The following is an 18,713-nucleotide window of genomic DNA, read 5'->3' on the forward strand; positions in this document are numbered from 1 at the left end:
CATCCAACAAAATCTTCCAGGGAGATCATGTTATCCTTGGAGTCAGTCTTTTCAGGCAGTCTTGTGGAGTGGGTTAATGCAGTAGCGATATTTCTCCATCTTTTTCCCCATTTCTCTTTCTCACAGTTGGAAATGGTGACTTCTGGCTGTCCTGTGCTGGACCACATGCAGGCACAGCAGGAGGCTCTTGGCTCCTCTGACTGCATTTTCTGTCCAAATAACTGCTCCTCACTCCCTCAGAGGAAGACACAGTGGGCAGATAGAAATATTTTACAGGCCAGATGGGGCTAATGGGCCACAAACTAGAGCAATCTGACCAAAATACATATTTATTTATTTTCGTTGTTTCTTGGATTTCTGGCATGGAATTACGCACCACACTTGACTGGTTTGCGGTGACCAGATCTAGTTTTCTATATTTCAGCTGCTGATCATGTCAGTGGTATTCAGTGGCAGCGACTTTCCAGGAATTGCTTAGTCCGTTCTGAGATCAGACATACATGCATACATGCTTCAGATAGTCCTCAAGTGGGCTTAAATGCAGTTCTGCTAAGTGGCACCCCTGCAGTATATGACTATTGTCACATCCACTGTGGTTATTTCTGGAACAATGTGCTTTGCTAGTTTGCTTTTGCTTTGTTTGATTGTGTTTTTCCCAAAAAATGTTGGCTTTAAGTTTGCATACCCAAATGAAAGTTAGTGCTGCTTGTGCAAAATGCAAGGAATTTCCTTCAGGCCTGTGCTTATGCCCTTCATACCTTTAGGAGTGATTCTCCAGATTTCACCAGCTAGGCAGGATCTGATTAGGGTAATATATGTATAAGAGGTAAGCCAGGAATGACACTGGACTTCAGTTGCTGGTCTTTGTTAGCCAGTAAATTTTTTTCTTTTTGCCCTACACTGATATCTCAAAATTATATTTCTGTTGAGATATACATCTGAGACCCATAATGTTTGTGGACTTCTCTCAAAATGTTCCCTGGACCAGATTAATTTCAGAGAAATGACCTGCTTCTCAACATTTCCCCTTTTGCTTATTTAAATAAGTGATGCTCCTTTACCTCCTCAGTCAAATAACAGTGCAATGTTTAGAAGATCTCTTAAAAGCTGATGCACTCTGCACCAGCAGTGGTATCATTTCATTAGTGGAAAAATAAACCTTGTTAAGCAAATGGGGTATAAAGTGTTATGTAACAGGAAACATTTAATGAGAAGATACTTAAAGTTCTGTTTATATTGTATATACATGTCCAGTTAAGTTTCTCTTGGTCCCATTGTGCAAAAGAATTTATCTGTCCTAAGTAAGGAGTGAATTTGTTTTTCTAGTATTCTCATCATGCTGGAACTAATATAACTGACATTGAAAATCTTTGAGATTCTCCAAGAGAACATTTGTAGAATACTATAGTGACTTCAGAATATAAGGACAGAAACAAGCTTATTTAGGTTTCAGATTGTTTAGCTATGAATATCAGTGATGAATTTTGGTTACTTAAAAATACCTACGGCCAACACTTCCACTGCCTTCTGATGATGACAGCCATGAAGACAGGCCCAGTGTCTTCTCCTTTTCTCTCCAGGTAGGACACCAAGAGACAAAAAAGGGAGTTTTTAAGACAGGACATAGTTAAGGATCAGCTATATCCATCAGAAAGTAGGTACTTACCTGTGTTTAGATAAGACACTGTGGAAGAAGGAGCCTAACATATGAAGCATCAAGATGTCAGCAATAGCAGAGGTCCGGAAGAAATTTCCTAGGAAGGACCATATTGGCCAAAGACACTCAGACAAGATGTTGTTGTCTTGACTGGTAAGATGCCAAGGATCAAACCACAAAGCTAGAAGAAATAGATCAGACTGAGATCTTAAGGAAAGAATCAGATGAGGGTTGGAAGACCTTGTCTGGGAAAAGATGAGTCTCTTCTTCCTTTAATTCTCTGGCTGATGTTATAAAGAAGTTTATGCCCTTTCATTAGACATAGAGTATGCGTGCCTTAGTTGCATAATAGTACCAGCACGTGTGTGTATAAAACTAATATACGTTGGAGCTTCTTTGTGGACTCAGGCCAAAGGTTGATCTCAGTCAGTCTAGCTGTGAGCAAATACCTAGTCACTGAGCTGCTGAACACGGTGCTGGTCCCACCACATTTTGCTGAATTCACTGGTTACCTAAAATGTGGTGATCCAGTGAGCCACTCATGCACTGAATGGACCTTGTCTAAATGTATTGTTCAAGTTGTCTTTGTAGTAGTTTCTAAATGGGAATTTATTTCTGAAGTAAGATATGCAGTTGTTATTCCACAGGTAGAATAGCGGTTATGTGATTCTTACTGGAGATCTTGCAACCCATAATTTTTGAGCTATCTATGGATGACCTTGGTCAGACTTTCAGCAGTGTAGGAAAGACTTGGTGGTCAAACTTTTGAGGATGCCTAAAAGCCCATTTTTAAATTATAGTCAACTGATTTTCCAGTAGTATCTGAAATACTCAAAATGGGTTGGAAATGGGACTCAGTCTCCTAAAACAATCTTTAAAAGCAGGTGGACAAAAGTGTTATAATAGTGAGAGGCATGAGTCAAAGGGGTACAACCCAGCGATTTTTCTTCCTCATCAGATATCCTGTATGATTCGGATAGATCACATTCCCAAGGGTCTGGACATGAAGTGAAGGAGTAGACAGATGTTAATTTGTTCCTCTTGAACACTGCAGGATGGTTATGTGTCACCTCTTATTTATTCCCTGGAGTCCCTTAAAAAGCATTATGAGAAGCCAGGAAAAACAGATTTCTTTAACCCTTTGCCCATCTCAGCTATTCTTGATGTTCAAGAGATGAACCTTCTAGGCAGGCCTAGCCAAACTCTTTTTCTTCCTGCATATGATCCACCAAGTTGTTATTATTTCCAGTGCAGCACCTTCATTGCCCTCTAATACCAGACACAAAGGGCAGTCATAATTTAGTCACCTCCACTTGTTTGATTAAAAAATAGCTTGTCTAATCATGGAATGTGCCAAGAGATTTTATATAACAGTTTTTCTCACCACCTGTACATTGGCTTCTGTCCACATAAAGCTTTCCAGAAATCCAAAAAGATTTTCACATTCTGCATCTCAAGACTAATAAAAAATTGAAACAAATTCTTTGTAGAGTTTTAATTCCAGCTCATTTTTCTTTTCCTCTTTTCAATTTTAACAGGTTTCTCTAAAAGTGTTTTTTGCTTTTTCTGCAGACTGTATGTGGATGGACCTTTTGGAAGTCCCTTTGAGGAATCCCTGAACTACGAGGTCAGCCTCTGCGTGGCTGGAGGTATCGGAGTTACACCATTTGCATCAGTACTCAACACACTGCTGTAAGTAAGCTTAAGCCTTTTAAACCCATTTTCCCCCAATTTACTATAGTAGTGCATGTCAGAAAGACTTTCAGAGTATTTAAAAACTTCCATTAGCATAACGTAAGTGAATGATTTCTGGTGAGAGGTAGAGGACTGGGATGTCCCCTTAAGAGCATAAATCATCTTATCCAGGCTTTGTAACCCAAAGAGTTGCAGCAGAGTTGTGCCAGTAATGCACTTGAACTGGAATGGGACAGTGTTACTAGCCTTTATACCCTGCCACCAGCCTAGACTGTGAGTAATGTAGTAACAGCCCTTCAGTTAGATGAGGCTATGGACTATGATAGTGAGTTTTTGAGAGACAGGATATTGTGACAGTCTTTCTGCTGGAAATGCAGGGCCAGCTCTGATGGTCTGTTTGACTTCTGTAAATGTGTAAGCTTAAGGTTTTAAAGGAAAGGGATCAACTTGGATTCAGATAGCATTTGGATGTTCAACTCCATTTGAAAATTTTAAATTTTAGGTATGTCTTTTTCTTTTTCTTTTTTTTTTTTCTTGTTTCTCTCTATTTTTATTTTTTTTTAAATTTAAAGCCTTCGACATTCTATTCAGACCAAACCTTTCATCTCTTGTTTCTGTATCACACTGGCAACATGGTTCCCACCAAATCTTACACTGTGTGAAACAGGCTTGCTTTTATGATTGCTATTGATTTTTTTATTATTTTTTTTTGCTAGAGTATTGGCTAAGAGCTCCAGTCACAGGTTAAGCACCCCTGTTTTGTAGGCACTGTATAAATAGCCAACCAAAGCAGCAAACCTTCCCTGAAAAGCTAGCTGGCTTTGAGAGGGTTTTACAGTGCACAACTGAAGCATTTGTTCTAAGATGGACATGCCAATGGCCAGCTCTAACTCCGAAGTGAATTTAAAGCTGCATTTAGAAGCTGCGCACGTTCTTTTGTCCTTGATCTGGGCTGGACCTGACAGTGCTGAGTGCTTCTGAAAATTAGCCCCACCAGGCTGTCTCATAGCACTGCAGCCCTGAAAGACCATTTGGGGCTTCCTCATTGTCTTTTCCTGAGAGTGTATTGATCATCCTCTCAAGAAGAGGATACATTTTTGCTGAAAGCCTGGAGCCCAGGTGGATAAGATGACCATTTTCCTTGTGATGGATTATCCTTGACAAAGTTTAGCAAAAATGTCACAGATCATAATGATGGGCCAGCAGCAGGTAATGTTTGCCTCTACTAGTGTGTTACCAGATGCTGTAGGAACTTGCACAGACATTGCCATAGAAGGTTAGTATCCAAAATGTCCATTGCAATGTCCATTTATCTGGATAAAGCCATAAATTGGCGTCCAACCTGCATCTGTAGCCAATCTTCCCCTTGTGCACTCTACAATATGCAGGGTAATCATTCTGTGATTCTGGGAAAAAGGAACAGTTCTAGCCTGATTCCCTTCTCAATATTTAAACATCAACAAAGCAGTGTTTTAGTGGATGATATGCCTGTTGTCTTTGCCCTAGCTTAGAAACAGAAATTGGTGGGTGTGAACATGCAAACTGCCTTACGATGCCAGTGCTGCAGAGCAGCGGGGCCAGTCCTGTTGTGTCAAGGACATGCAGGTCTGGGGAGATCAGAAGCTTGTTGATGTAGTCATTTGTTTCCTGCTCAGTTGTGTTCCTGTTGTATGTACACAATTTCATTCCTGCTTCTGCCCTTCCCTCCACTTAACTGTTGAACCCTATGCTCTATTTTTAAGAAAAAATAACTTACATTAAGGAAAGCTAGTGGCTTGCATGCAGAAGGGTCTGTAAATAATGGCTGTTATTATGGGTAGTGGTAACATAGAAACACACAAGAAGTGTTATATATGTGTGGATTTGGTTGTAGTGGGGGATTGCACCTTTATTGCATAATATATCTTTCTTGAGGTAGACCCAAGCATGTGTCTGAGGTGCTGTTTTAAATCTATACTTGACTTGTTTCATGAATGCTTGCAGTCCAGCCTCTTTGTCCAGCTGCAATGTTTCATCACCAAGAGTGGTGTTTTGTTACTGAACTGCAGTATTTCAATACAAAATGCCTGGCATTTTTCTCTTCTTTTATCATTTTTTATGGTGAAAGGCACTTATTTTCTTTGCTACTGCTCACAGTTATCTTGTCACATCTGACCAGATTGTCACCCTTCCTAAAGACTTGTGTTAGTATAGGCAGTCAGAAAAAGATGCAGGTCAACTGTTTACAAATAAAAAAGTCAAATAATGAAGCTGAAAACAGGACTTGAAAGACACTGTACTCTGCAGTCTTAAAGCACTTTTTTTCTCTCTATGGGGAGTTTACACAAAAGGTGAGTTCTCAGCCTCAACATGCTGCTGAGAATGTCTCCATCCTTGCTTCTCAGTCTTACAGTGGAGGTTAGGGGTATGGGGAGGTAAGACAGTGGTTGAAGCCATCACTTACATAGATCTATTAATACTATACCCTTGCTGGATATGCCAGCAACACTAGAGTTTGAAATAATGCACAATGGGTATGGTGAGGTGTATCATGAGACTGTTTGATTGCAGTTGGCTCCTGGGACTAGTGTTTGAAGTTGACAAGCTATGGCCTTCTCTATCTGACCATTATTTTAGGAGTAAAAGGAGGAAACAATCTGTGCACTGACCATATCAGTGATTAGAACAACAGAAAACAGTGTTGGCCAGCTAAGAAGATACTTCCCGGATATTTGTGCTTTATTTGAACTCATTAATCATCAAGATTTTTTTCACTTTATTTTCTTCCCCAGTTCATTCCAATCCTTCCTTTGTGCTATATTTGTGTTTTATTTGAATTAGAAATCAGACATGAGAGTCCTGTTTTACTAAATGCAATGCCAGAATCTGCCCATGACTGCACGTTACCCACCAGCATTTTCTGAGGACTGTAATATATCACACAATTCCCTAATGTAATGGAGCTCTGATTTGATTTGGTCTTTGTGGTTTCACTACAGTATTAATTATAATCAACCAGAGCCTTTCACAGATAAAGGCAGAATTAAGCCCTGACATTATTGCATTTGTCAATATTTTCCTCTTATGGGTTGCTTTATAAACCTGATAAAGAATTGACATAATACACTTGAACTTAGAATGTCTGCTTTGCTTTGAAATAAAAGTTTAATGATGATGCATGAATCCATATTTGCTGCCCAAATCATCTGTATAGCTGACAACTTCCTAATGCAGAAACAGGATCTGTGAAGGGTGTTAGCTCTGTGCTAGAGATTTAATATTCTCAGGATCATCCTAATGGGCTGCACTGGTCATTTCAGTGTCTGATGTATCATAGGATGAAGAACAACTTAGCAGTTAGCTTCTAATGGAAACTCACATTTCCACTAATGAATATAAAGCACATTAATTAATGTTTCCTCTTTAAATGATAATTTTTAATTACCCAAACATTTTATTTTCAAGTGACGGCTGGCAGTGCTACAAGCTCAGAAGACTCTACTTCATTTGGGTGTGCAGGGACATTGAATCTTTCCGCTGGTTTGCAGATCTGCTCTGTATGTTGCATAACAAGGTAATGGGTGTTGTTTGGAGGGGTACTGACAACTTAGTAAATGCAAGGTATGTCCACACCATGCAACTGGCATGCTAGTTGAGAAAGGCAGCCTTGCTCAAAACAAGGGAGCTCCAGTAGTACTTCCGCTTGGGCTAACTGACCCAGACTCCATTTATTCTTGGAGTGCACAAAACAGTTTGAGTATCTGTCACCAGTATTTCATTGCATAGTGTTGCCATGAACCAGTAGTCTGGACACTTACCTGTGAAATTTATGAGATGGAAGAGCATGCAGGTTAGGGTGGCCTTCAGCCATTTGACTAGTAGACAGATAGAAAAAGGAGGGGGATTTACAATTTCAGGTGGATTTTAAGAGCAGTGTAGCTTCCTAAAATAATATTTTGTACACAGCATGTTGTGCAACATTCTGGGGTTCACAGAGGGTAGCTATGCAAGTGTATTTCCTTCATTAAAAAGCTTGCTTCACTGATGCTGAAACCCATGTCCCTCAGCATAGTAGGCACAAGTGACTTTACACTTACATTAAGAGAAGGGATATTATTTCACTAGCTGTTTTTATTGTCCTCCCAGCTTTGGCAGGAGAATCGACCAGACTATATAAATATCCAGCTGTACCTCAGTCAAACAGATGGAATACAGGTATGTGGCTAAATGCTGTTTGTAAACCAAACTAGACCTTGGGGTAGTAGACAATGTAAACTGTCAGTCAAAGGCAAAAGAGAATTACTGCAGATGGTAAAAACAGGAAATGAGGCTATAAACTCAAGTGATTGATTCATTACTAGGGCAAGAGAGCAAGTCCATCCCCACAGCATTAAGAGAATCTAGTCTAGTAGTTCTAACTTGATTAGATGTGGGCAGAAATCCATATCTTCCTTTTCTAGGAAAGAGGTCCTTCCAGGCCAGGCCACAGACCAGACAGTTGGCCGTGTTTGATGGGAAATCTGCATCATTTCTGGGCTAAGAATCAAAACAGAATAGTTCTAGGAGTTTGCAAGCTCAAATCTTCTTTTCAAATAAATATTTTCAGAGAAACTAGCTATTTGTAAAAGGTTTGAATTTCTTTGCCTCAAATATAGACAAAAGTTACAAATTTCTTGATGTATGAGACTGGAAATTCTACTGAATTGTCAATTGCCATGTATTGCAAACCCCAAAACTGGGCTAATTCCCCAGCTCTTGGCATCTCCCATAGCTATTTATGCTTACGATCTTCATTTTACATTATTTAGCACGTGAGCTAAATTCTTTACCCTGCTGTGTCTGGAAGCTTTCCATTGACTGCAGCGTGCCCAGAACCAAGCCTAACAATTTCTACAAAACATGAAATGCCGTGAGAAACCATACCCAAAGGGTTTTGATCTTCCTGGTATCAGGTGGAGATAGCATAACATTCACAGCTCTGGTAGGAACACTATCCAATAGTCTAAATGATGTGATAGCTACAGTAGTTGTGAACAGTGCTCCACAAATTTAATGCCTGGATGACCTATGTCTATTGAAATGGGATGCTTGAGAATACCTAATTGATGAACCTGGTATGTAATTGTTAGGTTAAAATTAAAACCTGAAGCAGGACTGAATTGCAATGACACAGCAAGATTGTAATAATAGACAATTCAAAGCAAATTTTCTAATATTATGTATCAAGCAGCTACTGAATTTATTAGATCAACTTTGTTTTAACTCTTTTCTTTAAAGTCACTTTTCTTTTGTGGCTAATGAACAAAACTGGCATGATCCATAATGCTGTTCATAATTTCTCAAGGAGGAATTAAACTCAACTCTCCATTGCCATACAGCTTATGTGTTCACTGATGTTAGTCCAAAGTGCTGACTGCACAAATTAGAGCAGTTTTGCTTTGTGCCCCCTTTGCTCATGAGTAGCATGCCTGTGCAACAGCAGGGAGCGAAGCTCATCCTTCAGCAAGTGCCTCTTGAATATAAAAGGTCAACCAAGGATGAGTTAACCAAGACTCTGCATTGGTAGGAACAATGTTTCAGGTTGTTCAGCAGTGGAGTGAACGTGGGAGTCTAGATAAGATGTAAGTTTCTACCTTCCTATCACATCAGGACAGAAAACTAAGGAAGGGTAGTGCCCTGCAATGGAAGGGCATTTGACTTTATCAAAATGCTGGTGAGTTGGCATTGCTGGAAGGGGTTGGGTTCCATCCGGGGAGCAGTTTTGGCTTCTTTCTGCTGTTACAGCAGCTCAAAACAGCTGGCAAACTACTCTCGGGGAGAAATGTAAGATTTCCCTTGTTACTTTTTCAGACCTAGTCATCTTAATAGTTACTTGTACAAAGTTAAAAAAAAGACTTCAGACAGAAATATGATTTTTGCATCAGCAGTGTTTCTTCCAGCTTAGCATTAAAAGCCAATGAGGGAATGAATAATAGGAGCGTGGTTATTTTTTTATGGCTTAAATAAATTGGTTTAAAAGTAATGGAGAGATTAATGAGCAGCTGCATGAGGAACAACGTATAACGAACACCAAGGAGAGCCATTGAAAAGACAGTGAGCAGAGGTATTGGTGCATGAAATGGCTGCAGTTTTAATCACAACTGTCTGATACTTGTGCTCAGATTTTACACCTCAGCGATATGGTAAGTCAGCCAATGTCAGAAATGGGAGCCCTGGGTGATATGAGCCAGTTTGCAAATCAGGGAGAATGGAATTTTTTGTTTGTTGCAGAAAATAATTGGTGAAAAATATCAAGCTTTAAACTCAAGGCTTTTGATTGGACGACCCCGGTGGAAACTCCTTTTTGATGAAATAGCAAAGTGTAACAGGCGGTAAGTACCAGTCTGCTTGGAGGACGCCACAGTTTGAAGGCTGGGGATATTCTCTGTTTCTAGCTATGTTTGTATGAAAATATTTTTGGGTTTTATCTCAGAGTGTAATGTTTAAGCTACTGATGTTGAAATTAGCTAATATTTTGCTATGAGAGATAGCCTGTACAAACTGAAAGATTTTTTTTTAAAACTCAGAACAGTTCATCTTTTCATGCATCTAAGATATTCAGTGGCCCAGAAAATAAAAGTAATAGATTTCCATCTCACTGCACAGAGACTGCGTATGCTTTTGTCCATGGCAATATCTTCCTTGCAACATATGCTGGTTTTATGGATGAAGTTGCATTTTTTAAAATTGTTGACTAGTTCTATAATTTTCATGATTTATAGAGCAGGTTTACGAACAAAATGCACAAGGAAGAACTTTACTATCCTATATTGTTTTTATTCAGAGGATATATTGTCTTTGGAGATTCCTGTCACTTTTTTATTCTTTCTTAAGACCTGGCAATGCCTTTTTACTGTGCTAGTGTGGTGGTTTAGCCCCTGCTGGGGTCTGAGACCATGCGGCCGCTGCCCCTCCCCCACAAAGGGAGTGAAATACAAAGCCCCAAGACTGAAATAAGGAAAGGTTTAATACAACAGTGCAACAGCAACACAACAAACAACAACAATATCAATAACAGTAATAGTGATAACAATGAACAGAGCAAAATATCTACCAATACAGCAGTGAGAGGAGCAGATGTATAAAACCACGCGCCCCACGCTCCCATGCCAGGATGTGACGTCCCCATGGTATCTGAATAACCCAGCTAGAGCTCCCCCCCCACTGCTGGGGAAACTTAACCCTATCCTGGTTAAACCAGGACAGCTAGGCAAACATATTATGGTCTGAAACAAGGCGGTTGTAAACCAGAGAAGACACGCAATTAGACTATGGAATGTCTTTGTCCAGATCCAGCTTTGTTAGTTAAGTATTTTACCCCCCACCGGCAGTTTTCTGCCTCAAAAGTTGACCTGGTAGAAGAGATTATGTGAATCTTCCTTAATCCACTTCTGGAAAAGTTAGTGGGGTTGGAGAAAACCAACCTCAGTAGCTGTTGATAGAAATTTCTGTGCACCAGGCTGAGAGGGGCTTTCATATTCAGCTGCAGAACTTTCCCTCGAGAACTTTCTGTCCTCTGTTGCACTTGCAAAGTGAACATCTGCCCATGGCTTATTGACTCTTCTCTTCTGATGCTGGATATGACTAGGGGACACTGAGCTCTGGTTCTTGAGAAATACTGAGTGCCAATATATATCACTGTTGGCAATGTAAGCTGCTGACAATATGTATCTTTGATTCAGGTTCTAGAGGATGTTGTGGACAGGGTCCTTTGCCAGGATGCCCCAAACGCTGCTACAGAGGGGCATCTCTAGTAGGAGTCTCACACTGTGGAAATGCGTATCACTTAGAGGAGGGTTTTGCAGTAAAGAACCATGGAAAATAAAGGAAAATAGAGAGATCAGAGAAGCAAGTTGACTTTCTCGCTCAGAGTCCTCTGCATAGAGAACTGTTGACATTTTATGCTCCATTCTAATGTCTTTTTTGTTTAACTGTGTGAATGGAGTTTTAAAAGATGAGAATGATGAGGCTTCTGCCACTTCCTTGCAATACTGTAAGTGCACATAATATAACTGAAACTATTAGTGGCAGTCATACTTGCTTTTTCTTTTGTGCTTTCCATCGCATTACTCCTAATTAGACTTCAAGTACCATTTCCTCTGCATTTTCACATCAGGTCTTTAAATTGTGCCACCATTTCCAGGTGTCTTTTTAGTACCTAAATAATGTTCTGACTCTTTTGATTATCCTGCAGCTTGCTAAGATGTAGGCTTCCTCACCCTTTGTCACCCCTTTATCAGGGTTTATAGATACAGGTCTGTATCTATAGACATAGTTACATGTAACAATGATAGACAGTAGTGCAAGGTGTAACTCAGCTATCCCACAGAACCCCACCTGTTGTAGGTAAATATTCTTCCTATTTCCCTGGATGAGATGGGAACTTCAGTTTTTCTCTGCAGTCCAATTTCATGGTCTACTAACTTTATTTCTGTTCTTATTTCTCTGTAACTTTCCACCTAAATGACCCTTCTGCAATACGGAGACCAAAAAAAAAAAAAAAAAAACCACCCAAAAACCAAAACAGGGCAACCAAGTTGTTTTCAACATCTGGTGCCAGTGTTCAGGCTTTCACATGTATTTGCAGTCATCCCCTTGGACTTGTTTATGGGCAGCCAAGATATTTTCCACTTTTTATCTGTGATTTTAGTAAAAGACATGCGTAAATAAACATGCAGCTGGCAAACCTCTCATCGTTTTAGCCATCTGATTGGCTTGTGGTTTGTGAATTGTTGCTGTTGTTGCTGTTTGGGTCCCAAATAAGCAAAGCATGTGTAAGTGTCTGAGCTTTGCCAGACCTTCAGAGCGTGACATGGGACAACCCAGCATCAGGTTCCCAGTTCTTTCCTCTGGACTAAGAGGAGCAGACGCATGCCATCTACTGTTGATATTTTATATGACACCCGCAGTCCCAGCGATGTGCATTGGGACAGTTTATATAATAAATTACTGATCTTGTTTTTCCTGCTCTCTTTTTGGGGATGGAACAGCAGCCTTGTTCCTGTTCAGTTTTGCCCTGGATCAAAAGCTTACACCACATGCCTTAGCTGCCACGATTTCTCAGTTTTGCTCAGGTCAAATGGATGTGTGCTTTTTTCCAGATTGAGACTGACCTAGAAAAAGACATGAGTATCTGTAGAAGAGAAAGGCATGGAGCACCATGATACATTTCTCATGCACTTTAAAGGAGAAACCTCTCTCTAGGAATGAATGTGGGATTTAAAACTGAAACATTTCAAGTCCTGACTCTGTCCTCTCTAGATAGCAAAGTATTTCACCTCTCCCTCACCTCCTACTGTTCATAAAATGGATGTAAGAATACATGTTGACCTACTCATCCTGTAGTAACTCTAAAGAGTTATTTGCTTAGTGCTCTGAATGAGTAAAATCCTATATTAAAGTTAATAATTATTACAAAGAATGGCCCTTAACAGAGTTTCCCTAATTCTAAACATACATAATGGTATTTATAAAGATTTTCAGACATAGTACTACCTATCTGCCTATTTTCATCTGAGCAACAAAGTGAGCCATTGACCCAAACAAGTGATACACAATTAAAGCCCATCAGCTCAGGGTTGTAGTGTGCTGCTCTGTGTAGTAGCTGCTTTCAGCTCCCTGCTTGCTTGTGGTCACAGTAACCGAGCAGGACCAAGCATGGCAGGAAGGAAGGTATCTGCAAGCAGGGAAGGGGGGGGCATGGGTGGGGGAGGATGTGGGGCGTGAACTGTGGGAGGTGAGTGGTGCGTGGAGGGATGTCCAGAAGAGATGCTGATGGTGAGTATGCCAGGAAGGAAGTTCAAGAGCCTCTGGCTCATTGCATGGTGCAGTGGATCAGCTGGGTTTCAGGAGACCTTCGTAGCCACAGGTCTCTTGTGTAACCTTAGACAAATCATTTAACTTTTCTGTGATTCTGTTTTCTAACCAAAAATTCTGTGTACCTTGGAAGGATGTTGCTGGGATGGGAACACGTTAGCAGTCTGGGCTTTAGGGGCTATATATATATGTAATGAAAGGGAGAGAGACAGATGAACTCTTTGGGTTCTGTTTATCAGTTGTCTGTACTAATTAGACTAATGAAAAAACCCCCAACATTAATTCTCTCAAATACACAGTCGAAGATAGATTCTTGAGGGCAGCTCATGTACCCTTTTTCTCCACTGTGCACAGATCAGAGGGTGTTCAGAGTCTGTAAGTGCTGAGGAATCTTATTTGAGAGCAACAAGCAATAGAGCTCTCATTATTTCTGCAAATCCAGCCACCAACACGACGCTCCTTGCCATTAAAAGGAGTACTGCCAGGACAGGAAAGTTTAATAGATATACATAAGGGTGAGAAAAGTATGAGTTATGAATATTTGCCAGGGATTGATATGAGAGATTAAAAGCAATTGAAGTCAGCATTGTAAGGTGCCCACACAAGGACACTGTTGCACTTACCTGCATAACTTTGCAACGCTCTGTGATGTTTGAGTCCTCAGTTGCACCATGCCAGTGTTGCTGTGCTGTGCACAATAGCACGGACTGCCATGCTGCTCGAACTGCTGCCTAACGTCAGGCACATACATTGACAGTATGCATCAAAGATTTTGTCTTATATGCGTTAGTTCCCTTCTTTCACCAAACTCATACATAGGCAGCTTTAAACTGTGCATTTGATTATCCTGCATGTGCTAAAATATTTTATATTAAATAAAATACTGAAACAGTCCTGGAGGCAGGGACCAGAATGCAAGTCTCCAGCCTCTTGGTGAGTGCTGTAGATCACAATAGTTAGAGCCATGTTCCCTCTTGCGTGCTCTCTCTCCATTCCAGTAAATCTTTAAGATCTTTCTCTGTAGTGGCACAATTTCAGCAGGAAGATGAAGACATTTATTTTTTTCTGATATAGAAGAAACAGTACCGCATCGTCTTTCCTTGCTCCTTCCTTTCCCTTCTCTAATCTTTCAAAAAAAAGGGAGATGATGAATTATCATGAACAACCCAGCCCTGCTGTTCTGGATGTGCCCTGTTCTGATGCTGGCTACTCTTCTGAGCCTTTAGATGCTGTATGACTGTGAGTCTGACTTACAGCCTGTGTTTAAGGTGACTAGAGAGCAAAGAGCTGTTGTCAGTGGAGTGGTGTGAAAAAGTCAGGTTAGCTAGTGAATCCAGGCTGATAGCTGTGGATGAGGAACAAGGATCGTATTCTGTGTTTGGCTTTTCGTAAGACTTTCTGATATAGCTGTTGAGGGAAAGATTGCATGCTAATGTGAAACTAAAGTGGTAAAACTATTCTGTTGCTGCCAGAAATAATCATGGGTTAGTAGTGCTCTGTTTTCATTAGTGTAACGAATCACTGTTAGTGACTAGATCTCCTGCTGGTGTAAATCACGAGTTACACTAATGAAGTCATTACAGTGAGACACATTTTAGCAAAAAAAGTGATTAATCATGGAAGAAATTAGAGTGAGAAGTAGTAATTTTTCATCACCTGGTGTCTTGAGACTAAGATGAGGTACTTTTTTCCTAAGAGTTGTCTTAGTCAAATAAGTAATAGGGCTTGTTGTGGGGATACTTGGTGGCTCCAGTAATACTAAATACATGATCTAGTGAGCTGTTCTCACCTTATAATCTCTGCATAGCTGGCTTACTTATAATACAGTGAGGCGAGAATCCAATTCTGTCTATCATTAGAAGTTACTGTTCATTTGCAATATCGTAACTTTTTTTCTTTTTTTCTTAACAGGAAGACCATTGGAGTTTTCTGTTGTGGACCGAACAAAATCTCTAAGATACTTCACAAGCTGAGCAACAACAGCAACTCTTATGGGACAAGGTTTGAGTATAATAAAGAATCCTTCAGCTGAAAGACTGTTGGACTAGCAAGACTTTCTAGAAGATAAAAGTGCAATTTTTTGTTTGTACAACTTAAAAGTTCAGCTGTGGTTTAAACAGACAGAAATGTACCAAAGAATAGCACAGATTTTCTTATTTATGATTATTTAAGACTTTGGAAAATGATGAATGCAGCAGTATACCAACAACTAATAAGTGCTTATGCTCAAACCTAAACAAGTTTGCACAATATTTGTGGCAGCAGTGATTCTTTGAAGTTGTTTCTGTTAATTAAAAAGTACAGAAGCTGGGGAGAGACACAATTGTTTTAAAAGCTGATGGAAGAAGATTCTGTGGAATGTTTTAACTTCTTCCACTTCAGTCCTCTGAAGCTGGATCAGTAAACCAAACCCCAGGTTAATCCAAATGACAAAACATAGTGTATTACAAAGACTATTGCTTTTGCTGGTATACAAATCTCATGGCTTTGGGGTGGAAACACTCCATATTAAAGATTTTATACATTGCGGATTTGGGATTCTGTATTTAAAATATAGAGTGTTACTCTCACTAGTCTACTTTGTAATGGATGTGAATATTCCCACCCTGAATGAAAGAGAGGGTGGAATATGGGGGAAGATGTAAGCTAACCTATGGAAAAGTGAGTACAACTGTGTAACACCTGTAGGGAGACTCCACTGTGATGTAAATCACAGCTTTTTGGCAAGCAAACAGCTGTTCATGGAGAACTCTCTATCTTGCATCGATTCAGCATTCATTGAGTTTGCAAAATGTGTGATTTATGCAGCCGGATAGATGGAGCAAGAAAAGCGATTAATGGGAGAAAACAGGATATGATGTTTTATTATACCACGTGCTCAACATGGAAGTTGCACTCACTCTGCACTCACATGCCATGAATGTCAAATACTTCAAGCATTCAGATGCTTTTACTGATTATTTTACAACACAGCAGGTTGAAATCCAATTTTAGAGGTTCCAGAGTATGTTTGGTTGATTGTGATCCTTTGAGTACGTTCCCTGGAGTCACACTTGTTTGCAGTGATGTCACTGAAAGCAGGATCAGGCCAGACCTACAGCAGAGTAAGAACGAAACCCTCGTTACTGTGGCTCTTTGCATCATGTGTGCAGATAGAAACCTTTCAGGAGCTGCAGTATAGTTTCAGTATGTTCCAAAGGGGAGGATCTGAAACATCCAAGTTTAAGCTCTCCTTCCCTTCCTCTTCCCACAGCTGTTTTCCACTCTGCTCATAGTTGCCATGGAAGGGCTAGAGGTTGAAACACGCACTTTATAACTTTTTCTTCTTTACCCCCTTTTCCTTATTTTGCTGAGAAGAGAGCATTTAAACAGGAGTCAGACACTTAGCTGGCATAAATAGGCATAATTCTCGTGCATATTGGTAGAGCATCTTCACTTTACACATGCTGAAAACCTGCCCCTTAATCTTCAACAGAAGCTTGGGAGCAATACCCTGTAGTGCTTGCACCACACACGGATGTAAGATGGCTCAGCATCTCTCGTGCCTGTGGTTCACCTGTACTTAGCACAGTGCCTTTGATTTGGTTGACATCTTTCTAGTGAAGACCTTTTCTATTTTAATAGGAAAGACACTAATTTTAAGCTCACAACACAAACTCTGTGCAGGGATCTACAAGTATCAGTATCAGTGTTCAGAGGGAAGCATTTTTCTAGTAGGTGGTGTATAAGCATGATGTATGTGGAACTAGTGAAAATGAGTTTGGTCTGTGCCTTGGCAGCTTCTGCTCAGGAGTTGCCCTCAGTGGAGCAGCAGTGTGGAGGAGCAGCAGTGAAGCCACATGGGGACATGTTCCTCAGTGTCTGGACTTTGCACTGAAGTTTTTACCTCTGGCTCTGCCCAGTTTGAAATTCAAGAGGGAAGGAAAGAGCCAGAGATGGACATATTCCTACTGATGAGAATTCTCAATGTAACCTAGAGGAGAGAAGCCAAAATAGAAATGAAGTGTGAGATGGGAGCCTACGTTGCAGCTACTGATTTTCTTTTTTTTTTTTTTTGGAGGCTGGAAGGATCGTTATTTTCCCATTGGATCTCATTCATCCATCACTGTAAAACTGGGGGTATGCAGCAAAGGATTACATCCTTTGAAATCATTAAGATTTATTTCTAATGTTGCCTACATGGGTTTTATAATACATATAACACTGATGGCAAAATGCGTAGATATTGGATATTGCTGCAGACTTTTTTCTTTGCTGGCGGTTAGCTTAAAGCATAATTGAAATCATGTCTGCATCTATTATCCACAACCAGACAGTGATCTTTTTCCTCACTTTAGGATCTAGTATCTAGTGGTTTTTAAATATGGTGTAGAGTCACCTAATCACGACGTTATTTGTGGTTTCACATCTCCTCTCTGTTAGATATCAGTTCTATTACCATATAATGAGCAGCTAGTTTTGTAGTTAGCTCTGTGCTAAAACAGATTCCATTTTCTGGCTTAGCTCCTACATAGGTAGAGCTTTATAATTAAAATAGTAATACTAGTACTGTGCTCTTGTTCTGCATTGTAGCAGGAGCTGACACTGTGTGTAGGCATGTTAAATGCCTGTTGTTAGATTAGGCAGTGCTGTCAGAGCAAGATATAAGCAGAGCCAGGGTCTCCTCTTTCTGCCTTTCTCCTGTACCAACCTCAGCAGGCCCACTTGTAAAACAGGCTTGGGACTGTCTACCTTTCTGGAGTGTTGTGAGACTTAATTAATGTTTTGGGATCACTTCAGTGCACCTGCAGTGAAAAGATCTGTTGCTAGACCAGGTGAGGGTAAGTTTGGGAAAAGGCTAAAAGCCTCAGTTGCTTTTTTCCTTTTCCTTGAGCTATGCTTTTTAGAGGAGTAAAAAGTTTAAGGGTTAGTGACCGTGACGTGGCTTCAGGAGTGGCAGATGTTGTGATAAACACAGTCTTTCTATAAGCTGCATTGTCCTTGCTGCTGCTGAGTGTGTCTCCAGCTTGCAAGACCAAGCCAAGCCCTCTTTTAAGCTCTGTAAGCAAGCATACAAGAAAATTAACTCAGTGCCAGACAAGTAAGTGAAGGCTGACAGCACTTAATTCCACATTTACAGATCAACTGCACTTACGTAATTGAACATCTTTTTACATTTTAAACTGAGTCCTGTAAGTCGATCTGTCATAAGTGTCCTGCTGGCAGGGGAAGGATCCCACCATGTATTCTGCCACTTCTCACTCAGTCTGTCACAAAACTGCAGACGCCTCAGTGTTTGCTCAGCAAAATCTTTGTGTTTTATTCATCATAAACGTTTCAGGATTTTTCTTTAAACCAGGGGTATTTTCATGCTATTATGGAAACCAAGCCCTTTCCCTGCAGTGGGAATCAGCCCTTGTACAGCAGTGTGAGACTTGGGGCTTTGCACAGCTAACAGCTGGATTAATCAGATTTACCCGGGAAATCCTATTCCCATAGCATTGAGATTACTTGCGTGAGTAAATGTGCACTGCTGTAGCAAAGGACT

At 40.3% G+C, this 18,713-nt stretch overlaps 1 protein-coding gene across 3 annotated transcripts in view; it reads left to right on the top strand.

Moving 5' to 3' along the window:
- NOX4 (NADPH oxidase 4) overlaps nt 1-15,758 on the top strand; it is a 106,861-nt gene extending 91,103 nt beyond the window's left edge. For all 3 annotated transcript variants that reach the window (XM_074817013.1, XM_074817014.1, XM_074817015.1), the window contains 5 exons: nt 3,230-3,349; nt 6,797-6,905; nt 7,478-7,546; nt 9,602-9,702; nt 15,098-15,758. In XM_074817013.1, the coding sequence (XP_074673114.1) occupies nt 3,230-3,349; nt 6,797-6,905; nt 7,478-7,546; nt 9,602-9,702; nt 15,098-15,218 (520 nt within the window). In that variant the 3' untranslated portion in view covers nt 15,219-15,758. The remainder of the gene's footprint in view (nt 1-3,229; nt 3,350-6,796; nt 6,906-7,477; nt 7,547-9,601; nt 9,703-15,097) is intronic.
- Nucleotides 15,759-18,713: the final 2,955 nt, after the last annotated feature.

The sequence above is a fragment of the Strix aluco genome, chromosome 2 (assembly GCF_031877795.1).
Source record: "Strix aluco isolate bStrAlu1 chromosome 2, bStrAlu1.hap1, whole genome shotgun sequence".
Classification (NCBI taxonomy): Eukaryota; Metazoa; Chordata; class Aves; order Strigiformes; family Strigidae; genus Strix; species Strix aluco.